This window comes from Danio rerio, chromosome 4 (genome assembly GCF_052040795.2).
Source record: "Danio rerio strain M-AB ecotype USA chromosome 4, GRCz13ab, whole genome shotgun sequence".
Classification (NCBI taxonomy): Eukaryota; Metazoa; Chordata; class Actinopteri; order Cypriniformes; family Danionidae; genus Danio; species Danio rerio.
In genome coordinates, this window is record NC_141024.2 from 29,861,515 (window position 1) to 29,888,470 (window position 26,956).

The window sequence follows — 26,956 nt, forward strand, 5'->3', positions numbered from 1 at the left end:
TCACCTGATAGATCCTCCCCTTCTGCTACACAAGCAATATGCAAGCACTGAGTGCATGAAGTGTTCAATATTCCACACTTCTGTTTATAGGATTAATAAATAGATCATCCAGTTTAAAATTTTAAGTGCCCTTATTCTATTTTTAAAATTGTCAGTGTGAATGCACTAGTTTTCAGGTGTTTACAGGGACACAACAATAGCGACCCTTTCAATAACTTTCAAATCTATTCATTTTCAGTCCTAAAAATAACATGGTCATGTTAATGAACAGGCAAAACATCAAATGTTTCTCATTTTGGTTGTGTAAATGTCCTCTAAGCTAGCTTTTCTCCAACACTCCAACGTCAGTCAACTGAAAGATGCAAAAGTTGGTAAAAACTTACAAATTACTCTACATTACTGCAAATGTTGCAGACAAAGCTAAAAAGAGTGTGTATTGGCATGACAAAATGGTGTTTCTTGTATATATAATGTCACGTCAGCGGCTAAAGTACAAAGTGGCTAACATAACAGCTATTAATCATGTTCAGATATTCCCTCTCATCAATGGAGTTCATTCAAAGGGCAGGGGAGCAGAAATGTACATTGGGTTTAGAGGAATATTTACCCAAGGCAGGACCCCCTTACTGGTATTCACAAAGAATGCCTAAAGAACAACCAAGCATTGTTGCTTTGTTATTTTTAAAAAAAATTGCAACATTGTTGACACAATGCATTAATTGAGGTATTTAACCTACTATCTGTGATAATGAAATGTTGGACATCCTTGCACCCTTTGATCACTAACTAATAAGAATGGTCCACCAACCCTTTGAGCTGGTCACAGTTTTAGTACAAATGTCATTGGTTACAGCGTGTAAAACAGGCTCCACAGCATGACACTGCATTGTTCTCTTTGTCTGCGAAAGATTTATGTGTGCTATAAGATCAACAGTCCCATTATAGAGCTGCTCTGCTTGTGTTATTTATAACTACCTGTGTGTATGTGTGAGTGTGCGTGTGTGTGAACATGCATGGGGACCTTTTAAAGACCACGTGGGGGTCACAGCAGCAGCATACTCTAATTAAGCTTTGGACAATTTATGACTATGAATCCTTTGTTGTAAACATTTCCACCTAGAGCTGTTCTCTCTCTAAGTAACACATGACTGCACAAACAAGCTAACAAGCTGTGTAATGTAGCTTGATGCTACCTCGTAGTCAGTATACTGTTATTGTTTCTGTCTGCTGTCCCACGAGTGTGTTTTAAACACATGACAAAGACATACTTTATACAGTATACATACTTTTAACTATTATTGCAATGAACCTCAAACCTCAACAGAGTTAATAAACTTGCCTTCAAATGTTTGAGCTAGCTGGTTAGGTAATTATTTGGTTTGCTATTTGTACAATTAAGATGTAATTAAAAGTGTTAATTTGGACATCAAATTTTAATTTAGTTTTTATCTTAAGTCTAAAAATCTGAAGTCATTTGGCTAAAATGCTATTTAGTTTTAGTCTCTACTAAAAAAAAATAAAATAAAAATCTCCCACATACTATCATTTTTAGATGTTTAATTAGGATTGCATTAAATGATTGTTTCCTTCTGTATCTTTTAACAAATTGTACCTCCCTAAACGTTTTTGGTTGTTTTTATTTGAATAAAATATTAAGAAAAACTTTCGTGAATGAATTTAGCACTGGTATCTAACTTTAACTCTATGTTCTATTTTAATAGAATATCATTTTTATTTGTTAACAAATATGTAAGTACATTTTGTCATTTAAAACAATTTTTTATCTAGTTTCTGTCAGCGAAGATATGTTGTATTACATGACGAAAATTATCTGTCAACAAAATTAACACTAATAGCTAACTTTAGCTAAATGTTCCCTCCTTAAATATTTTAATTTCAGTTTTATTTTTTTACAAATATGTCAGTACATTTTGTCAGTTAAAACTGATCTTTATTCAGTTTTGATCTAGTTTCCGTCTGTATAAATGTTGCTGATGAATAATTTGATAAAATTATTTGTCAACAAAATTAACACTGGTAGATAACTTTAGCTAAATGTTCCCTTCCTATACTTAACCCAACAGAAATGTTGTAGAAACAACAATGCAAAGCACTTCATGGGACCTTTACTTTTTAGAACATGACAAAATAAAGAATATAGATTTAAAGGTGCAGTATGTACTTTTGACACCCAGTGGTTGAACTAGGTATTGCACCCCTGGTTCAAAACACATGCAATCGCAGGTTGCCAGATTGACAACACCGACAGCAGTGTGCCTGACTGTCAAGCCTAAAGGCTGATTTAAACTGTGTTCTAAATAAAAGGCAAGGCACGCAATAGAAGGAATATTTTCCATATTAAAAAGTGTTTTTGTTCTTATGAACACCTGAAACTTATATTATAGAAACAGCTTCAATTTCTTGCAGCTCAACTACAAAAAACTATGACAATGATAATCTCAGGTACACCTCGTGCTTTATTCAGTGCTGAAACTACTGAAAGCAACAGCAGATAGTTCCCCTCAGATCTTAAAAATAAAATAAACCATTTGAAATGGAACTTCAATGCAAGCCTACACATATCAGTGATTCAGCATGTACATTTAATAATGTTAAAGAGGTTTAATATGTTGTAATTACATTTTAACCTTACCATTTCATTGGAGTGCAGTGAGTGCACTATTCTGTGCTTCTGAATGGCTGCATTTAAATTTCTGTTGTGTCTTGTCTATTGCTAACAGTCAAATTGTTTATCACTGCAAATCTTGTCACATAGCATGCTACTTACCTGATTATGTTCGTAATATTTTTACTATTTTCTAATTAATAACCACCTTATGTGAAACTCTATATCTGCGTCTTATTTTGAAGTCTGCTACTGTCCACTGGAGGTCACATTTTTGTGGCAGATGCATACTTTGAGAGCCTTTATGACTGAATGAATGAAATATGCGGTTTTCCACCAAGGCAACCCGGGTTGCTTAAATATAGTTGGCTAAACTGGCAGTGGGTGGGTTAAATGACCAAAAACAAAGACAGACTTTCTGGCACGTAACAAACATTTTCAAAGCAGAATGTCTGACTTTAGCATTGTTTTTCAGATAAACTGATATGTTTACTTATGTTTCTTAAATATCTGCACACATATTATGTTATTTTTATGCTTTAGAGGAGTCAAAAACTTACATAAAGTACCTTTAATTTGATGAAAATTATTCATTAACAAAATTAAAACTGGTAGCTAAAATGTTCTGCAAAATTCTAATTTTTTCCAGACATGAAGCTGGCATGAAAGATCAAAACAATCATAAATGAAGACATCTAAAATAATGCATCCTCCTATCGCATTATGAATTGCAGTCTAACATGCAATGACATGAACAATCAGCCTTGCATAGCTAAAATACTTTCTGTTCACAATCTTGATTAGATAATGTTTTGAAAAGAAATTAATGAAACATAAGATAATGCTTATCTGTAAAACATTTAATTATTAAATACCATTTGTAAATACTGCATACATAGTGGCAAATTTTTATTATGTATTTGTGCATGCTTAAATTTAGCCGCTAACTAATCTTAGCCTAGGCATTTGGTACCTGCTGAGAAGGTGAGTTGAATTTGCTCCTCGATGATCTCCACAGCTATGAAGTCGTGTTTCTCATTGAAGCGACCATTGTAGAGCAGAAGGGCGTTTCTCTCTCTCGTAGCAAACCTGGACAGAAAAAAACATGGATCAGAACAACCAGAACTACAGGTTTTATTGGGTGTCTACTCTAGCCCTCATAAATCTTCAACTCTAGCAAGGTAACTGCATTTCTTTCCATAGCATTTTACAATTCATCAACTAAACTACAAGAAGCTGAACTGAAAATAATTTAGGCACTTTAACAGCCAGAGTCTTCACTTGTTTGCACTCTACCTGCTATATGCCCCTATATGTAGTATTTTTGGGCGGTTTTGTATTCTGTATTATTTGTATTTAATTTTATATTCCTCTTGTAGTGTTTTTGAGTTATCCATATGCACCAAGAGTCTGACAGTAGCGTAATTGCAATTCTCTGTATGTCTTTACATGTAGCACAGTAGCAGTATTGAAGATAATCTTGACTTGAAGACTTTGAAGAAACTTCCAGACCAGACAGGAGAAATAACATCTATTAATCAAGGAAGGAAAAGAAAAGACGTAAAATGTAAGGCTAGTGCTCAAGAAACAGGAAGTAGTTTCTCTGCCTGGCTACGGCACGGAGGGAAGAGGAGTCAGAGACCAGCTGCTGTACAGGAAGAAGATACAAATAAAGAAAAACACTGATAGCGCTCTCTCAACACGTAGCCCTTCCTGTTTTTACGCAGCACAGGAGCCCAAATATTTCTCTAGTGACCCTGTCTCAACATTTGTTGCTCAACGCATCAGATAAAGGTTCATTTTTACAACTTAAAACTAATGATTAGAGACTCAACATCTAACAAGCAAAACTAAAAATAATATATATGGCAGAACCAATTTGAGCTTTACATCATGATTATCTATGTATGACCCAGAATGAGTAAAAGATCTGTCCAGGCTTGTCACACAGCCAGACAGAGCTCAAGGGCTCCTTATGCAACCTCTTCAACAAATTACACTTTTTACAGCGTGCAAAGCTTAGGCCAGACGTGTCAGCGTAACAAGAAGGAAAACAGGGGCATTACTCTGAGGTCATACGTACACACTATTTTCTTGTCAAACACAGACCAGCACTTACATGAAGGAGACTGTGAAGTGGAATCTCTGTCTTAGGCCTCGGAAAGTGATGAAGGACTGTCCGGGAAAGCTGCGGGTCGTCATCTCACAGAAGGGTTTCTCGTACTCTCCTGAAGGGCAGTTGCATGTGAAGCCGCCGACTAGCAGGTTGACACACTCGCCTCCGTTTTTACACACCCCGGGAACACAACGACCAGAGCGGCTGTCTACTTCACAGTTCTCACCTGTAGGGGAGGATCAAGAGTTCAAATACATTTGTTGATTGAAAAAGATTACTAAAAGTATCACAAAACTTTATGTAGTTATAGAACCTAATCAATGTGTTCTAAATTACAGACGGAAGGATTAAATTGGCTACTAAGCGGCTGTTAAATGGTTGATTCTGATTGGCTGATTAACATTGTAAGGTGTGCAATTATTTTATCATAAGCACACAGCTGAATTAGCGGTAGGTGGTATGAGTCATTTTCATTCATTCATTTTATTTTTGGCTTAGTTTCTTTTTTAATCTGGAGTCGCCGCAGCGTAATGAACTGCCAACTTATTCAACATATGTTTTACACAGCGGATGCCCTTCCAGCTGCAACCCATCACTAGGAAACACACTTATTCACACACATGCACTTCAGACAGTTTAGCCTACCCAATTTACCTATAGTGCATGTCTTTGGACTTGTAGGGGAAACCATTGTACCTGGAAAAAAACCCATGCCAACATGGGGAGAACCTGCAAACTCCACACAGAAATGCCAACTGACCCAGCCAAGGCTCAAACCAGCGTCCTTCTTGATGTGAGGTGATTGTGCTACCCACTGCGCCACCTTGCTGCCTTTGAGTCAGTTTATTTCACATTAATCATATATTTCATATATTTTATTTAAATAGGAAGTTATTTTGCATAAAATCACAAAAAGTGTTATAATAAACCTAAATACTTCAAAATTAAAAAGGACATCTCTTTTACTTGGACCTTGTTAATTTCCCAGTACTGGGTTGTGGCTGGAAGGGCATCTGCTGCATAAAACATATGCCAGAATAGTTGGCGATTCAATCTGCTGTGGCAAGGTCTAAGGGTGTACTCACACTAGGTACAGTTGCCTTGAACCTTGTCAAAGCACGATTGTCCACCCTCCCCTCTCCCCTCTCCCCTCTCGCTCAGCACAGTGGAGATTTCTTCGATTATCGTTTTAGTCATTTGGGATGCATTGTCACAGAGTCAAATATTTTGCTGAACAGATCCACAACTTTTGATGCTCATCATAAATGTGCTCGTGCTGCACAAGGTGGGGTTTGTGTCTTCAAAAAACTACGACAGTATCCGTTCATGGAAAAGTAGGAATTATTACTAAATACATATGAAACAGTTCTTTAAAAGTGACGTCACGTCACGTCACGTCATTCTTCAACCCAACCGAACCATGCTTTAGCACACCTCTTCCAACCAGTCCAAGGCCGGCCAATTGAAACTCACCTGGGCCCAATTTGGAGCACTCACACTTGTCAAATGAACCGGGAAACGTACCTGGGCATGAGCTCGAACAGCATAGCGTGAGTGCAATCTAAGCTGAAGAAAAACTGGCTGATGAACCATGTTAAATATAGCAGGAATGCACAATATTACATTTTACTGATGATTTACTGATATTCCATTTGGCTTAGCTGATGCTAGTGCCTTTTAAAAAAAAAATTTTTATGTGTTTACAAGTTAATCTACAGTTAATATCTTCAGAAGAGTTAGCTTTTCACAATTTTATGACCATAATAACATTTTTCATGGGACGGGCACTATAACCCAGCAGGCGAATGCTTGTAAGCAAAATTGTAAAAAACAAAAACAAAAACAAAAGGGGGATTAATAGAGTAGACACTAAATTAAGAGATATCACTGTAAAATCAGTGGCAAAGTCAATATATATATATATATATATATATATATATATATATATATATATATATATATATATATATATATATATATATATATAGTCCTCAGCATATATAAGTACTCCCCTCACAAATCTGATAAAATGTATATTTTTAATAGGAACCTATACAACAGTTCAGATAAATTAGATTAGAGTTAGTAATTGGAAGCTTATCTAACAAAACAACTTACGATAACGATCCAAAAACTAGTACACCCAAATTTGTATATTATAGAAAACTGTTAAATACAAATTTAAGAAAGAGAAAAAATCAACAGAAGCAACAAATTTAAACATTTAGTTGACATTTTGTGTGTTGTCATATATATATATAATTTTTTTTGCATTATTTTGCTTGAATTTAATTAATTTTATCTTTCAATTCCTAAATATGTTTGGTGATTAAAACATTATTTTAATAAATATATATGTTTAATAAATCTGTTTAAATGCACCAAAATACATTGCCTATATTCACTCATAAATGGATAAAAATATTCAATTTTAAAATTGGGTGTACTCAATTATGCTGAGCACTGTATATGACTACCATTTTATCACATCACTAATGTTTATAGAGACCTTAAATTAATTAGTCATGTAATAAGGTGGGCATTAGGACCTGTTGGCAGAGGCTGTAGAGCTAAATGAGTTACTGTTTCACTTACTAAGAGACATTGTTCACTAAGTTATTCTGTACTCACAGGTAAAAGTTTACATCAGCACTTCCTTCACTTTTATGACCGTTAACTTAGTAAGGTACACTACATGCGAGTTAGCCCAGCCAACTTATTTACATGTCATGGTATACACAGACTAAAAAAATCTATTACAATTGACAATTTATTCCACGGTAATGACATATACCATCTTACCGCCCAGCCCTAAGCTGAAGTAGCTCCAGACATTCCTTCACCTCATTACAGCTAGATATCAATATGCTGAAGGATTTTTAAAAGTTGTTAAAATGTATATGAGATTAAGAAATTGGTACTACACACAAAGCTGTTTGAGGACAAAAGCGGACAAATATCTAAAAATGTAACATCCGAATAGTATCTTCAGTTGTGGTAACTATATGACTCCAGGCTGTTGAATTATTAAAAGATGAATAACCATAGGATGTATTCCTTGCATATATTTTGCAGGTCGCTGGCCTTGCTGGAGTGGAATTCAAGAGCACTGCTATACTGGCTTTAAATCAAAGTTTGAGGGTTGATTTAGTCTCAGCTTTCCACACGGAAGCACTTGACAATCCAAAAGTTCCTCTATGGCACCACCAATTCCCTTACCGAAGATGGACGCACAACTCATGCAGTGTTATATATCAGCCATTATCCAGACAAGATCTGGACAAAGGGGTGTTTATATGTGGCGGGGGGACAGGATGGCAGTCCCCTTTGCCTGTAATGACCCCTGATTTCCTTGGGATAATCTTTCTCTTGGAGCAAAAGAGACAGATCTGTTTCCCTCTAATGTGAGAAAGCCAGAAAGGGATAGATGTTGAGAGGAAGACTGTCATCACTATCATAATGGATTCAAAATATCTGGACTTGAACTGTGACCTTCAAAGCACTGAAGGAGGTGATTAGAGGGGTAATTGGCCTTGTTAAAAAGAGGAGGTGGCCAGGAATGACAGAGGAGCCTCCAAATTGGAAAATGATCAGATGTAGTCATCACTTTGCAAGTCCTTCATGTTACATTTATATATTAAAGGAGCCGTAGAAGGTCTGGGAAAAGTCTTAATTTTAGCCTGATAGCATTGAAAATGCATTCACACAGCCGTCCAATGACATGCCATCTAATGTTATGAACATTATAAAGTGAAATTATGTATAGCACATTTTTGGTAGTCAGTGTGTAATAATATTTCTTGCATTCATGGATTTACACATTATAGTGTGCTTGGCTGTGCTGATGTCTATATAAATGTGTGCATAGTTGACACTGGGATGCAAGGTATCCGAACGTATTTCTCTACAGCAGAAGAGCACTGTTCTGTTATTCAACTAAGTAAATGTCAAAAAAGGCAGAGCTATTGGCCTGTTTCCACTGAGTGGTACAGTATGATATGGTATGGTTCGGTACGGGTCACTTTTCAGGCTTGCGTTTCCACTGCCAAAAGGGTACCAATGGTGATGATAATAGTAAAACATGGCAGTTTGTTCATGTTTTAGGTTGCTGAAAGAATCATTTTCTTATTTGTTTTGTCAGGCTTCTCCTTTGTTTGTTTTTTTGCGCTTTACTCTTGCATTTTATCCATTTCTGAAAGAATCAGATGTCAGAAGCACTTCAATAATCACACACACACACACATTATTATCATAAGCTCAAGAAGTTTGTTATTTCAAATACAGACGAGCAGTGAGTGTATGCGAGCTTTCTGGAAAAAGTGAAACCTCTCGCACTTTTAGACGGGCTCGTAAAACAAAAACAGAACATGGCAGATTTTGTTCTTTTTAGCTTTTTGGCTGTCTATCAAGATGGCGATTAGGTTTGTTTAACCTCAGGTCGACCATGGCTTGATATTATATGTATATAGTACTACGATTTAATGTCTTGACTATTTAAAAATGGCGGTTTCCTTGTTTTTATTCTCCTGCTTTTGTTCACTAGTGACGTATCTCTGTAAACCGATAGCATTCAGCTTTGCATCTAGCTCTGCCTTTTGGTATCTTTTTGTTGTGCTAAGTACCCTTTGCAAAGGGTACCCAAAAAGTGGTACAGTAGGGTTTGCCTTTTGGTACCTTTGGATAGTGAAAACGGCCATAAAAGCCGAATCTTACTGTACCACTCAGTGCCATAATAGAAGTATTTGATTGTTGCCCATATCACTGTTAACATTAAACAATTGTAGTTGCGTTACCAAATAAATGACTGACACATTTCTATTACATTTCAAAGAGTTCCGTTATCAGCACCATTGTTTCCTTTTTTATAACAATTAGGCAAACAGAACTGTCCGGCAAGATAGTGGAAAAGTGGACCTTTTGCTGTAGTTACCTGCTTCTGTGTGACTGAAAATTGTTTTAAAACATTTAAGAAATACTGCAATGATATAGAAATCATTCAGATCCTTTGTAGTTGACTTCAGCGTAGAAAAGCAACTCTGATATTGAATTGTGTATATTAGAAGGCTACTTCATTGTTTTTTTAGAAAAGAAAGTCAGGTTGATGTTGTTTGCCTGCCATTGTCAATATGTCTGTCTGTACCAGGTCAGCACACTGCATGTGACTGCACTAATGACATCTCTCACAGAGTGCACGTATGTAGATATATGAATCTTATGAATCATCTACCTTAGATGTGTGAAGAGATCCTTAACCAGCTGAACTGAACAAAAAAAAATGCTTCTGAAGACAATCGCATATTGCACCTTTAGGACATAAATGTCTTATTTGACATAATCTATGAGAACTTGGCTCAAGATTCAGTATGTCACTCACAGGTGGAAAAGCAAACACATCATTCTTCTTGTTTGTCCACCTGTGATCAGGACATCCTGGCTGAAGGCAGTGACTCTAGTAGTTTCTATTTGTGGTTTACCCCAAATGACTGACAGTTCAATGCTTAGGTTCTCCAGGGTAGCATTCTTTGATCTCCCGACAAAACATTTCTCCCAAACCACAAACCACTCTACCACAGACCAGAAACACAAATGCTGTGTGACACAAAACATTTAGCAAACTCACCTGTGAAGTCTTCTAGGCACTCGCAGGTGTACCCTCCTTCTCGACTGCGGCAGCGACCATTGTTGCGGCATGGCCCTGAGTAACACAGGTCAATCTCTGTCTCACAGTAGTCTCCAGTGAAGCCGGCCGGACAACGGCAGCGAAGACCATTAATAGGATGTATTGGTCTGAAGAGAACAGTATCAGAAGCTATGAAAGGTGGAGAGCTGTCGAACTTTAATACAGAGACGCATTTCATGTAGTTCTCGCAAGGTTCCCTTAGGCAGATGTTGTCATCGAATGGTAGGACGTTTTGGCTGGAGATTTCCTGTAACAGAGTACGGTTCAGGTAGATCTGCTCCTGAAGCTCCTCTGAAGGAAAGTAGCGATCCGGAACTCCTCCTGGGAGCAAGGCGGAGAAGGTGACATTGAGGATGTTTCCACTGACGTCCGTGTCGTTCTGGACATTGAAGATGAAAACTCCTTCGCGACTAGTTGAGAGGACTGCTGCTACACCTTTGACGAACAGGGAGAGTAGTGGGGATAGGAAGCGTTCCTGGGACATGTTCTCCAGACGGACTGTGATGCTGTTTGTTAGCATCTCATCAGTGATGATGGTGACACGGAGAGTACAGAAGGCAGTGACTTGGTGGATCCCATCTGAAAAATATAGAAACAACTTACTGTTAAAAACGTCATGAAAACACAACCTTATTATTAAAGCACTTGATTGTTTCAGGTAGCTTCTGTAAGATTCACACTTTTTACACTGAGAAAGACGGAATGCTGTTTTGGTTTGGAGAAGAAAGCATGTTAACAGATAGGATTACTACACAGTTGCACCACAATTACATAGATCACTTGGTTTCTTGCTTCAGGACACACACTTGTCTTCCCTGTTGAAACTAATGGTATTAAAAACTCAGCAATGGAGACTTGACAACCGTAAAACACAGTAAATGCTTTCTGACACAAAAGTACAAAGAGGATTGAAATGCTTGTTATGGGATTGTGCATGACCTTGCATGACTACAGTGTTTCACATGCTTATTGCCAATGTATACCATGCAGGCGCTTTCAAGATCCGACAGTTGCTAATTTCATTGCATTGCATGGCAACAGACAACAATTCCTTGTGCTATACTGGACATACCTACTGGAACCATAAGTTCTAAGAACTAAGGCATAGCTTACCTAATTATTTTAATTATAATCTGCTCAACTATTCTACACCTCTGTGATTTTCTTTTGTGAAGCACACACACATATATATATATTTGAAAGAAAGTTTTAACTGTTTAGTATTTCTTTGTTGAATTATAGATTAAACACAGACTACTGAACTAAATGACAGCATTGCCTGAAGTACTGTATATATTAAACATATGTGGGAACAAAATAGTTGCAGAACTAATTGTAGAATATTAAATAAAAGCATGAAAACTAGAAAGACCAGAGGAACAACATGGAACTGAAATATCAAGCAAAACAGAAAACACAAGATACAATCAATCAGCAAAAGTGCAAGAAAGCATACAAGCTCATTCATTCATTCATTCATTCATTTATTTTTCTTCAGCTTAATCCATTATTTACCAGGGGTCATCACAGCGGAATGAACTGCCAATTATTCCATCATATGTTTTACATAGTGGATGCCCTTCCAGCTGCAACTTATTACTGGGAAAACATAGGAGCTATTTAAACATAATGGAACAAAGTATGTAAGAGTTACCATGATACGAACAAGTGAAGGGGTGTGGTTAATTTATTATTGTGATAATAAAAAAGTTAACTATATTGACTAACAAGGAACAAAAGAGTCCAATAAATGAAATCAGATCCGAAGGACAAAAAGTGAACATGACATACTTAAAATAATGGGTCGTTTCCACTGACTGGTACAATACGTTATGGGTCAGTACGAGTTACCTTTATCAGGCTCTAGTTTCCACTGCCAAAAGGGAAAATGGTACCCTTTTGGTGGGCATGGTGTATGACAGAAAGTTTCAGTCAACGTCATTCTCGCTTGAGGATATGTCAAAGAAAAGCTGTACGGGTCATTCATATATCATATGATAAGCCCTTAACACAAACAGATGCTTTTTAAACATAAATACGTGTAAATTATTCATTACTAGCTTTTCTGTGAACATAGTTTGGTTATAACTGCAGATCAATGACAATGGGAAATAGCACACTGTAACGTCTGCGATCATATAAAATAAATAAATAAATGCAACATATATGAACACACACAGACCCTTAAAGTCTCCGATATGTTACCAATTACAGAAAAACCATACACAACATACATTTAGTCCTTATTTGGGTTCAAAAACAACACGCAACATGTAGCCTACATGTAACCTCTTGTTGGAAAGTAATTCTGTCATTCCAAGTTCACAATGGTCTAAAAGGTGATGATAATAGTTAAACATGGCAGTTTGTTTTAGGTCGCTGAAAGAATAATTTGCTCCTTTGTTTTTTTTTTTTTCTGGCTTCTCTTTTGTGTTTTTGCACAACACTCTCGCGTTTGTCCATTTCTGAAAGGATCACATGTAAGAAGCACTTCAATAAATACGCGCACATTAACATCTTCAGTTCAAGAAGTTCATTATTTCAAATATAGGCATGCGGCGAGCTCTCTGGAGAAAGTGAAACTGCACTTTTACCCTCGTAAAACAACAACAGGATATGGCAGATTTTGTTCTTCTTGGCTTTGTGTCTGTTCATCAAGACGATGACAAGGTTTGTTTGAGCTTGGGTTGACCATGGCTCATTATTATATGTATATATTATTACGGTCTAATATCTCGGCTGTGTTTTTAAAAATGCCGGTTTCTTTGTTTTCATTCTCCTGGCTTGTGTATGTGCTAGTGGCGTTTCACTGTAAACTGATATCATTCTGCTGTGCATCTAGCTCCACCTTTTGCTACCCTTTTGTCATGTTTGGAAAAGGTTCCCAAAAAGTGGTATGTTGCGGTTAGCTTTTTTTGGTACCTTTTGAAAGTGAAAATGGCTTTAAAAGCATACTGAACAATACCATACTGTACCACTCAGTGAAAACGGGCCATAAAAGTCCTAAAGCAGGAGACGGGAAAGGAGTTGTAACACTGTACGCAAAAAGAGTTAATTAGATGTGTTGATTTAGAATAGTATTGGTAACCTAGTAACCAACAGTAGACAAAGGCAGGCATAATGGAGATATGGTATATAGTATAATGTGTGCGTTTCTTCTGCAAAAGGTTTTCCATTTCATGTTATTTGCATTAACCATTTTATTGACAGTTCCAAATCCACCTCAAGAAAATGTAATCACTTTTTATGCAAATTAATGGATTTTCTATTCCAAATTTGGCATTTTCGTAATTAGTTTTATGTCTGATACTTCAAAACATTAACACATGGGGATGGAAACCATTTAACTCGGTTCAAGTCTGATTAAAACAATATTAAATTACATACATCTGAATCCTGATATTTTCCTACAGTATGTACAAGATGGATTTGGCAGGACGCTCCCACAAGTTCTCCACTGGCTGTTCTGTTTTGCTAAGAGAACAACTGCTGAACAGGTGGTATATCCAATTAATACCCCCGGCAAAACAAAGTGGCTAAGACCTTTCAAATATGAGGGTGTCATGTGTCTTCGCCGTTGAGTTATGTGTCTCTGAATTATATCACAGCCATAAATCACAAGACAAGAGAGTGTGGGACAGTCATCATTCCCAGTAAATGGCTTACATTCCCAACTCAGTCTGGTGTGAGGTGCACTGTGCTCACCATAGGATGACAAAAGCACATTGTATTGACTTCAAATGTAAAAAGAACCTGATACAATGTGTTCACCAAGTCATTTCTAATGTACATTCATTTTTCAGTGCTCGCTATTGAATTGCTTGCGAGTTCCGTTTAATAGCTGACAAATTGAGCACATTTGAAGACAAGAAAGAATGGAAATCCTTACTGCCTTTTTCTCAATCTCTCTTTTTATTCCTTAAGTACACATTCAAGACAACTGAACACACTCGCTGTAGGCAATGACTGCATTTTATCAAGAGTAAATGATTCTGCAGAAAAGTGTGCTGGCACACAGCCTAACAAAACACATTTATCATGGTTTAAGATGAACGATCAATCTAACGGATCTGTTAGTTTTCTCATGCAGCACGATATTACTATCTTTTTAAAATTCACAAATAAGTGGCCTTTTATTGAATGGATTTCATTCAGCATTCAGTGCATACACACACTTCTTGTTCATAAGTTATCATGCTGACTGTAGTGAACACAAATATAGTGCTCTATCAATTATTTTATTAATTCTATCAACAGCCGTCATGATTACTTCATTACATCAAGAACTAAATCACAGTCTCATTAATCAAGATAACATAAATATGAATGGTTTATGAACTGTATTGACTTCATGAAGCTGCACAACAAACCGATAACACTCACATGCATTAACACAAAAATAAAATCATTTTATTTGTTGATGTTTAACTTGAAGTTGTTAACAGTGTGATATGCCTCACGCTATCTTATCAGAAGCCCTGCATAAAAGAGACGGAAATCCCGACACGTCCATCATTAACAGCAGTTTTTTCCTCTCGAACGTAACTCAAGCTAACTAATGTAATTATGAGGAGAACATGGGATAACAAACTCTGCCATTAGCGCTCCCTGTCATTATCCAAACGGTCAAAGAGCAAGCGAGCTGACGCAAACAGGACTGAGAGGCAGTCTGGTGCGTGTATTAGCATGAAATGAGTTTTCCTCTTATTGGCAGCGGATGAAAAAACAACTAATACGCCAGACGAGACGAGCACAGTTGCTTATCCAGAATGTTATTTGTGTATAAATCGCTTAAAATCAATGGCATTATGTTGTCGTCTAAAATTAGACGTACAAGTAAACAGAACAGCCTTTCATTATGGTGATGATGCACTCAGCAACAATGCTACAAACTTATCATTATACAAGTGGCACTTGTAGGTGTTGAGGAGCCAATGTGAACCGGTTTCTGTGACCGTCAGCATTTTATGGCCCTCCCTCGAGTTCAAATGTTTGAATCATAACAAAGGAAGCAAAGGACTGAGCCAATAACACTTGAGGAAGCCGTCCATGAGCCCCTCCCATCTCTACAACTCAATGACCTGCTTTAGATATGGTGAGTTAAAAATCCATGTGACTTCCTATTGTCTTCCTCTAATAAATAGACACACACAGACTACTGCTTAGAATCCCGAAGTATGAAATCGCAATTCTTATTTTTATCATGTGCTTGTGCACCGATGTTAATGTGATTTTTCATGTAACACAATGTGCAAACTTTTTAAATGGGAAGTCATCCTGATTTTTCTGCTAATGCATCTGCAGAGATTTACCAACATTCACATATAAACGTGTATCAAAAGTGATTCACACATCAGGAAAACAACACATGATTTGTCCATGAGGTTCTAAAATTGTTGAAATGCTTATTTATTTATGTCTGGTATATTAATTGTACATTTGGATTATTATTGTTTTTTACACTGTTCCCATACCTAAATTACAATAAAATATTAAAAATAAATTCATGGTAATTGTTTTATTTTTATTATAAATATTTATATATTTTTTTCTTTGATTTGTACTGTGGTTTAGGGCTGTGCGATTAATCAAAATCCAATCGAAATCTCGATTTGAAACATTGCGATTAGCTACATGCAAGAGGCTGCGATATGAAATATATATTGTTTAACTTCCCCATCCTGAGCATCTGTGTGTGACATTCTTACTAGCCTACAATTTCATTCTGCCCAATCAGAATTGCGTAATTGAACTATGCGGAACTTGGGATGATGGTGTCTGCTGCTTTAGAAGCATTAATAAATTAATTAATATTAAAGAAAAACAGTAAGACAGTAAAATGGGAATATCTTGGTTTCAAAGTCACACACCAAACAAAACCAGGTAATTTGTAAGAGCTGTAGCAGAATTGTTGCCACAGCATGTGGAAATACAATAACCAGCACCTAAAAAAACACCACATATAGCTATATGAGGAGCGTTCTGCTAAAAAGTCAATTAAAAGTATTGCCAGTGACACTCAATCTAGTAGCAAGCAAAGTACTATTTCAGAGTTTGCTAATATAAGCTGATATCTTTTCAGTTCCACTTTCCAGTTCCATTTTAGCATTTTAGCTAAAATACAGATTATTGAGCTGAAGCTTGACTATAAAATTAATCGCAATATCTGTCAAAAAAAAAAAAACAGAAAAAAAAGAAATTAGAAATTAGAAATTGAGGGCACAGCCCTAGTGTAGGTTATTTTATTGTGTAATTGGTTGATTTAAGTCTATTGAATATTTTGCATATTCTTGTATAATGGTCTAGAAACTGCATAATTGTATATTGATTTTTTTTTTAAATCCATATGTTGATATTTTTTATCATAGATGTTTTTTTTTATTCATGCTCTACATCATTTCTGGCTATTACAGAATGAGCAAACGCACAAACATCTTATTTTGTGTGTGTTTTCTCATGACAAATTCATATTGGTCAGTATGTGAAGAGTACATTTTATTTATGATTAAATATATTCAACCATATGAGTGTATACACATTGAAAGCAGCTTGGTTTAATGCATTCTTCTAATTCTTGAAGCAGTTAAGCGTGCCTAAAGACTTTTATACCCCGTTTACACTTGTATTTAGCATCGTTCTTAAATTCTTAAACATATCCCAAAACCATTACACTGAAACACTGCGGATACTAATATAAGCAATAATGTTATTGGGTGAGTTGATAAATGGTATGTAAGATCAGTCTAGATGCAGGTGTGAAAAGGTGAAACACTCTCCATACGGGTTTCATTTAAACACATGCCTCTGTTTCTTCATGCATTGCTGGAACTGTGCTCTGTGAAATCTGCTTAACACTGATCAAGTTTTTAGTTACTCATTAATAAATCTTTATTTTTCATGGTGTGTTGAAATTTTTTTATTTAAATTGGCTGGATCGTGTGCAATAAAATTGTTAAAGGTCCCGTCAAATTAAAATTATGTTTTTTTTTATTATTTTAGTATAAGTATGTTAGTTTAAAGAATATCTATAAATTAGTGTGCTACAAAACAGTGATGTTCTTGAAACTTTGTGTTTAGAAGATATAAAACTGATATAAACAAGCTTTCAGTTTGTCACTTCCGCCTAAGTGGATCAACATTTTTTTTTTCACGCCATCTCAAACTTCAGTTTCTTCAGCCTTCACTACACTGTATGATCTCAAGGACATTGATGTGTGCTCCACCAAGGAGTTAATCCCAACCAAATGTTGATCAACAAATCCACCAATATACTCAACATTATTTGCAAAGAGGTAGCTAACATGGGTTACTGTGAGCTGTCAGATATGCCTGTGTCAATGACATGGTTCAAAGTGAGGATTAGGAGATCTAATAAGTCATCACTGATGAAAATTCAATTAAAGATCATGCCGTGAAGAGCATTGCCAGTTTCAAATGTTCAATGGCTATGGAATAAGTTGAATAATCAGCAGCTTGCCGCATTAAATAATTTTAAATTCACCTCATGGAGGCAATCTCTGCTTTAAGTCAGGGGATGCTTTGTTCTCCACACATTCAATTACATAGCTTTTTTTACAGTGTAGATTGTGTCAAAATAACTTAACAAAGATGAAGTCCTCTACTACTAAAGTATGAAGCTTATTGGTTGGTTCTTGTCACATGTGCTTGCGGCATTATAAAAAAGTTGAGATGTTTTTAACTCTCTGGGGTGTAGATGTACCTGCAAAACTCAAGTATGTTGCAATGGCGCTCCCTACTTTCGAATGAGAACTAAAAGGCGCACTATACACACTACCTGACAAAAGTCTTATAGTCGATCCCAGTTGTAAGAGCAACAAATAAAAACAAATAACTTCAATTGATCATTTAAAAAAGTGGCAGAGTAAGAAGGTCAAGATGCTCCAGAATTGGCTAGCCCAGTCACCAGACATGAACATTATTGAGCATGTCTGGGGTAAGATGAAACAGAAGATTTAAGATGAAAATTATTTGAGTCATTGCAGATGTTTGGATGCAGTCCTCCAAGTTCATGGGAGTCATACGCAATATTAATTATTTTTCCACTGCACCATGACTTTATATTCTAAACTCTACATCATTTCTATTAAGTGACAAGACTTTTGTCTAAGCAAACCAGACCTTACTGTCCTTATTAAATAATTAAGGTATGATCATATTTTATTTAGGTAAAATAAGTGTGATCTAGACACCTTTGCCTTTCATATAAGCCACTTCTGATCACAAATGATCAGCTAGAAGTCAAGTTATTGTTTGTTGTTCTTAAAACTTAAATAGACAACAAGATTTTGTTTTGTGCAACTGAAACGCAGTGTTGCAGGGCCTTTACGATTTATTAACCATGGTGAATTAAAGTGTGGTTAACAGTGAAATCATTTAATTGCTGCATCTCTAATTAAATTTAAAACATTCGATCTCCAGCACTGGAGTTAAACAAGTGAAACAAGGGCATTAATGCAGAGGGAGCTGATAAAATTAACAAATACATAAGTAACAAGGTATCAGCAAGATTCCACAAGTACACATTTCCGTTAAAAGTAAGCTAAGCGTTTAAAAAAAAAAAGCTTTTAGACTAATAAGCCAATCAGCAGTAAGGGGCATGTCTAGTAGCAATAGCAATGATATCAAAAAGGGTACTGTTAGGTAATAGGTGTGTCTATTTTGATACTTTCAAATAACAACATTGCTTGGCATAAACAGATTAGCACACCTTTAAACGAACATCCAAGAAGCCTACTTGGTGTATGCTTCCTACAGAGACGCACAGTTGAGACTAGCTGTTGCTAGGCGTAATAGGAGTCAAAGGGTATAAAGCAGCAATGTGTTTTTTTTCTGTTGGTACTTTGCACAGCACCGAATGTATTTTAAATGAAAACACACCTCAGTGTCACTCATTAACTCAAAGAATGAGACTGGGAGAGGGGATAAAACAAGCTTGGCCTTCTATAATCTTCTTTGTCAAGAGAAATTAATCGTTTTTTTGCGATAAGGACTTCACTTGTCATTGCCGAGTTTTTTGTTGACAAAGGGTTAGACATATGAGGTCTCTTTATGCAAGGTTTTGAGAGCCATGCTCAGACATGTTTGTGGTTGTTGTGTTTGGGTGGTTCCTTCTAACTCACACTCACTTTTACACACACATACACACATACAAACAAAACCTCCAATTTCACACCTTAGCCCATCTCTGAACCCCTCTGGCTCTCACTGCAGGGAATATGAGGGTGAGACATTGTCAGATGTGCCCCATGTTTTCATCGACCAGATGGGACCAGGCGTTTAATGAATGGGTAGAATGAGATTACAACTCGTTGACATCATCATCACCACCTACTCTAGCTTCTAAACCGACAGATGGAGGAAAGGGGAGGACGAGCGTTTATTCAGTAATGCACAGAGTTATGGAGAGGCTATTGATTGGTGGTGGAGGTGCATCTGGAAATATTCCTTTGAAACATTCTGCAGGCAACTGTAGAAGTGGATGACAGATTTTATATAATATAAATGACAAAAATGAAGCTGTGCATGAAACAAGTTTAGCTTATTGAGCAATCAACAACAAAAGAACAAAAGAGACATTGAGATCACTTTAAAAAACTGTCTGTTTTTTGGATTTAAACGCATCTTTTTAGAATTTAAAAGAGAGGTTTTTTTATCTGTTCTGCAAACTATTTATGACATTTCTTTTAATTGGAAAATAAAAAATGTATTCATTCACTCATTCATATTTTATTTTATTATTTATGTTTTTTGCACTTATTGAAACTGAAAACAATAAAATAATGAAAAAATTGTAATAATTTATTATACATTATATATAATAAATTATATATATATATATATATATATATATATATATATATATATATATATATATATATAGTATGAATAGTTTAGCATTTATTTATAATCAATAATTATATAAAAATAATTGTTTTGTGAACAATTTGTTCTCCAGTATTACACAAGAATCTGCAAACAATATACCCACAAATTCATAGTGTACTCTGCATTTAGTTTGAAAACAAAATGCAAAAACTGATCATTACAAAACTAATTGGTCTTCTAACACAGATATCAATTCTGCATTCCGTAGTTTTGCAATTGATTTATACATAAATTAGTTGTGAATAAAAAAAGTTGAAGTGATATATTTTTTTAATTCCCGAACATTAAAAGAAATTTGGCCTCATTTATATTTTCCCACCTACAATCAGTTTCTGTAAAAAATGTTTTTTTACACATGATTTCCAAAAAAATGGTGCAGGTTTTGTTGCATGATTGGAATCTAATATGCTGTAGAATATTAATTTTACTTTGCTCATTTCGGTTAATTTTGCCAACCAACAACTGCTGCTCATTAATCGAATATTAAACATGAACTGGTCAGATTAATATAAAATTATTATTTAATTAAATAAAAATTGACGTTTTTACTTTGTGTCTGACACATTAAAAATTGCATTTTAAAACACTGATTTATTTTAACATACAAACATATTAATGACAGGACATAACAACAAAGCATCTTCACGCACCTGCAGTGTTTACACTGCCCCTTATGCAGCCAAACTTTAAAAACATATTAAATATTATTTTTAATCACTTAACTAATCCCAATAATTGGTTAAAAACGCACCCTTTCAGTTCATGATCAATCGATTATTTTGAGCATCCCTAGTCCATCAAGTTAAGCCATATTTCATGTAACTAAAATCTATTAGTGTCAGTCTCCCGAAACACTAAAGAACCTTAGGCAGCTACCAAATCAGGGTAATCCAGCAGCAATAAGAGGGTGTAGATGTCTGCTATGACAGCTTAAAGGAGAGAGGGATGAGAGACTGATAGTGTAGAAAAGAGATGATGAGGCAGAATGAAATCGCAGGCGCCTACAGTATTCACAAGCCGGCTCTGTTCCAAAAGCGAGCACTTGAGTTTGGAGAGAGTGCTTGATGTTGACTTTGAAGACTCTTGTGTTTGTATATCGAGAGCGGGTGACAGTAGGAGCACATTGCTTTGTCCAACTTGATATCTTCTACACAGGGAGTGCAGCTGGAGTCATGGTGTCTTTTCCTGTTCTGAGGTCCGCTGAAAGCGGTGCATGCCTCTGCTTGGCTTGGCGGGATTAGTGGGCTCTCACATGGACACACTTTAGAGAAGGACCGCATGCACACAAAAGACTTTATTCAGGCCGGGGAAGAGGGAGGAGGCGGGTACATCTCTCCAGCCTGTAACAGGTGGGATTACAATGCAGACCTGGCTATAGTGGGATCAGTGCTGGAGTGCTGGGGTGGGTTGACATCAAAGCAGTATACTGAAAAATTACCAAATATACTGAAAAGTTTTAGGACCAATAAAGCATTTTTTGACTAAACTGGATGGTTAGTTTTTTGTCAGACTTATGTAAAATATAAAAAGAAGTAAAATGAGTTTGTGCAGGTTAGACTAGTTTACAAGCTAGTGAAAAAATAGATTCAGCAGTTAATCTAGACTTGCCAGATGACGGAAGAAGATTTTCAATGGCTAACCTATGTTCAGACTACTGAAATAGATTTTCAGTAGTTTATTGTGTGTTCAAGTTGCTGAAATCAACTCTAATATAGACATATGTTCAAACTACTAAAACTGATTTAGTATAAGATGTCAATTTTACACTACTGACACTGAGACTACTGAAATGGATTTTTAGTTCTTTGATAGTTACATGTTCAAACTACTGATAATTATTTAGTGTAAAATGTCATTTTTGCACTATTAATGTTTAGACAACTCAAATGGATTTTCAATCAATTCTAATAGTTGCATGATCAAACTACGGAAACTGATTTAGTATAAAATGTTGATTTTACACTTTTGACAATGAGACTACTGAAATAAATTGTTATGTCTTCAAGCTACTGAAACTGATTCAGTATAAAATGTCAATTTTATACTACTGCCATTAAGACTACAAAAATGGACTTTCACATGTTTGATAGTTACGTATTTAAATGAATGAAACTGATTCAGTATAAACTGTAAATTTTACACTATTAATGAGACTACTTAAATGGATTTTCAATCACTTCTAATGGTTAGATACATGTTCAAAGTACTGAAACTTATTCTGTATAAAATATAAATTTTAAACTACTGCCATTGAGACTACCGAAATGGACTTTCAGATGTTTGATTGTTATGTCTTCAAACTACTGATACTGATTCAGTATCAACTATCAATTTTACACTACTGACATTGAGACTACTGTAATGGACTTTCAGATGTTTGATTGTTATGTCTTCAAACTACTGATACTGATTCAGTATCAACTATCAATTTTACACTACTGACATTAAGACTACTGAAATGAACTTTCAGATGTTTGACAGTTACGTACTAGCATGAATGAAACAGATTCAGTATAAATTTTTAATTTAACACTACTAAGAATGAGACAACTGAAATGAATTTTCAATTCATTCAAATAGTTAAATACATGTTCAAACTACTGAAACCTATTCCAAAAAAATGTCAATTTTACACTTCAGACACTGAGACTACTGAAATAAATTTTCAGATGTTTGATTGTTGTGTCTTCAAAGTACTGATAGTGATTAAGTATAAAATGTCAATTTTACACTACAGAAAATAAGACTACTGAAATGGATATTCAAACAATTATAATAGTTAGATACATGTTCAAATAACTAAAACTTATTCTGTATAAAATATCAATTTTACACAACAGATATTGAGACTACTGAAATTAATTTAATCGTTATGTCTTCAAACTACTGAAACTGATTCAGTTTAAAATGTCAATTTTCCACTACTGCCATTGAGACTACTGAAATAGATTTGGAGGTGCTAGTGGTCAGACTACTGAAAGAAAATGTAGCAGCCACATCTTCATAATGTTTAAACTGACTCAGTGTACAATATAGTTTTCACATTACTGACATTTGGGGTAACCCAACTAAATTAAATGTGGTTTTAATATACTGAAAGTCAAATTTTGTAGTCAGTATAGCTGTTAAACTCAAATAAATTTGAACTATGTCTGTTGTTCATAAATTATTTTTTTGCAGTTTCTCAAATATTTCAACTTCCGTAGTTAGTTTTGTTTTTAGAAAGCTGAAATTCATTAAATAATTTAGTGTTCAGAAATAAATTTTCAGTAGGCAGGGTTCAGCTTTGCTGGATTCTCATTTGTGAGTCCAGAATATTGGTGTTAATTTACTCTGGTATTCTGCATATACATTTTTGTAAGTCCATTTTAAGCAAGAGGTTAAACTACTGAAATGCATATTTTGTTTTCAGACAACTGGATAAAAAAAAAAAAAATCTAAACTATCAATCAAACATCTAAATTGGATGTTCAGTAGTTGGTTTGATGTTTAGACAACTAAAATAAATGTATCTTTTATTATGCTTTTAGTCTACTGAATTTGATTCAGTAGTTCATTAAGCATTTAAAATTCTCAAATGATTTAGACCGAATCAAATGATTTTTCAGTAGCAAATTTAGTCAATAGACTACTTAAATGGATTAGATTTTCAGTAGCTGGCCTGTCTTTAAAACAGGCCCATTATCCTTCTGGTACACTGCACCAACCTGTTCTTAAGTTGCCTGTTTGTTTTCAACGTGTTCAACGTGTTATGACAACATAAAAAAAAAAAAATCTTTGGATAATTATTTCTCACGGAGTACTATTACTTTAATTTTTACATTCACTTTCCATTTCCCTTTTCCTACCACAAATAACCGCTTTCACCATTTTTTTTTCTTTTTTCTTTTTTTGCTAAAGTGAAGTCAGGTTCCTGAATGTCTGAATGGGTCAGTACACCATTAAAACAGCAACAGTACTGTTGAACTAACTGACAATGTGTAATGGCTCTATTTAAAGTGCTAATAGTCTGATTGCCTCTAGATTCATCATCTTCACTGTTGACAAACTGTGCTTACTGAGCTGTTCCTCAAGGACAGTAGATCCCATCAAGATAGAGGAACACAGTGCAGCTCTTTGTGCATCAGTGGAAGGTTTAAGCGAACTGGGAGTGGAAAATGCCATCTTTATTGAGTTAACAGAGCATTGGGTTCATTTTCAGTTAAATTAATCCAAATTTGATCTCAAAAGAGGTGAGAAACAGTCTAAATCGAACTAACAACTTGTGTCATATGTGTCATAAGTCTGAAGCTGCATCCAAAATCCCATACAACTCAAGCATGTATTGTATTTGAATTTCAATTTACGTCACAACCACTTGAAAGGTGTTCTATAGCATATGAATGTTAATATATTGTGAACCGAATTCAGACATACTACCACATACCCAAACCACATCAGTTGCATCCCTCGATTCTGATTCATATATTTTCTATGATGTCATAATGAGACAGTAACGTGTCCATTAAATGTACACTTTAGAATCTTGCTGGTAGTAGTAATAGTAACAAACTATATGATTTCGGACAATCAGTGATTTTTTAAGATAATTATTTTTGTTTTTGATTTTTTTATTTTACTTATATTAGATGGTGAATGGAGAAAGAAATGTATAAACAGGGCTGGTTATTAAAACATTTGATGATTTAATAATGAAACACATTTCTTAAAAATGTTTGGTTGAACAACGCTTGAAGGACCTGTGAAGTGCTTTGAAATGTGCATTTTATTAGATGTTTGACAATCTCTACTGAAATATGAAGACAGGGTGGGGCATATAGTAGCCCCTCCCCTTTATAAGCAAAAAACAGCAAATCGTTTTGTTTTTATGTGCCAGTGAGTGTGGTTGAGCTCAAGCGCAACATATGAAAAAACAAATGACAAGCTTCATTAAGGGGGCGGGGCATCTCAGATACTAGAGAGAGTTTGATTGGTCAGAAGATTTAATGAGAAACTGAAGTATGAGGTGATGTCAAAAACAAGACAAACTGCAAGCTTTGGATGTTTAAATCTTCTAAATGCAAATTTGGAGATAGCAAGATAGATTCGAGAGGATTTTGAGAAAGAACAAATTTTATGGACTTCACTAAAACTATTTTCTTCCATTCTTCATAAAATGTTATATTAAAAAGGTTTAATGATTTTAATTAATTGGATTTAGATTCTGATCATTCACATCGTACAAATCCCCATAGTTAAATAGTTGGATGTTACCATTTTTTAACCCTTTCAGGTCATCTTTTAGCTTAGCTTAGCATAGATCATTGAATCAGATTAGATCATTAACATCTTATTAAAAATGTCAGCTGGGGTCTATTTTCAGGTACTGCGGAATGTCATTGCACTTACAGCAACCAGAGTAAGGCAGCAAAGTTCATTGATTATTATGCCAGAATGAGAGTAACCTGTAGTTTCCTAGCCATATTGGCATACAAATTGCTAATTTTCATTTTCCGCTGGCCTTAGTACACAATGTAACCACAGAAGAGTCAAACTTTAAATAGAATCGGAGTTGAATCTGGTTTTAAAAAATTGTGAGGAGATGCTAATGATCTATTCTGAGTCAAAGAGCTATGACAGGGATTCCCAAACTCTGTCCCAATTCCTGCAAAGTTTAGTTCCAACTCCAATCAGAAACACCTGGGCTAGCTAATCTAGCTCTTACTTGGCTTTCTAGAAACATCTGTGCAGGTGTGTTGAGGCAAGTTGGAGCTAAAATCTGCAGGACACTGGCCCTCCAGGACCGAGTTTGGACACCCCTGATCTATGCTAAGCTAAGCTAAAAATGCTCCCACCAGATCAGCTAAATGGATTAAAAAAATGGTAAAAGTCAATAGTAAAATGAGCCTATTTATAAAAAAGCATCAGACCTAAGCATCGGCTTGACTCATTTTTACCAGTAAATCGTTATCTTCATTTCATACCAACATAGTCACCTAGCATGAATGAACTGCTGCTGCTAATTCCAGATTACTGGAATGCTGGCTGTGATTTAGGAATCAGATATACAGTCAAAAAAATAATAATCACATCAACAGCTGGCCTGTTGAAACGCTCAGCAGGTGATACAGTAGTGTGGCATGCAGTGATACAAACATGCCCTCAGGCAATAAACTCATCGATGTGACAGTGAGGTAAAAAAGCACCAGACTGAATCATAACAAAGCCACACGTATGTCAACATAAAAGAGTGAGCAGTGAGGCCTATCAGCATTTCGATGAAGGAAATGTGCTTTGTGGAGGCAAGATTTAGGATAAGCGACTAAATCAAGTGATGAGAGATGACAAGAGGAGATCTGCAAATATTATCCTGCTGTGCATACAGTGATAAAATATTGCCAAAAGGAGCAAATAAAATAAAATGCACATTTAAAACAAAACTTTTACACTTGTTTATGCTGACTGTGACTAGTTTGTAGATTGTTATAATAATAATAATAATAATAATAATAATAATTATTATTATTATTATTATTATTATTATTATTATTATTATTATTATAACAAAACTTTAAGGCAAAACTTGAAGGGCCGAATTATTAATATTGTTAAATAATAAATTATATTTATATATAATGATATTGATTAA

General features: G+C 35.3%; 1 protein-coding gene across 8 annotated transcripts in view; it reads right to left on the reverse strand.

The window, feature by feature from the left end:
* celsr1a (cadherin EGF LAG seven-pass G-type receptor 1a) overlaps nucleotides 1–26,956 on the reverse strand; it is a 141,605-nt gene that overhangs the window by 73,790 nt on the left and 40,859 nt on the right. For all 8 annotated transcript variants that reach the window (XM_087248314.2, XM_087248315.2, XM_087248312.2 and 5 more), the window contains exons 2-4: nucleotides 10,363–11,001; nucleotides 4,746–4,968; nucleotides 3,600–3,715 (exon numbers count right to left, since the gene is read on the reverse strand). In XM_087248314.2, coding sequence (XP_087104440.2) covers nucleotides 3,600–3,715; nucleotides 4,746–4,968; nucleotides 10,363–11,001 — 978 coding nt within the window. The remainder of the gene's footprint in view (nucleotides 1–3,599; nucleotides 3,716–4,745; nucleotides 4,969–10,362; nucleotides 11,002–26,956) is intronic.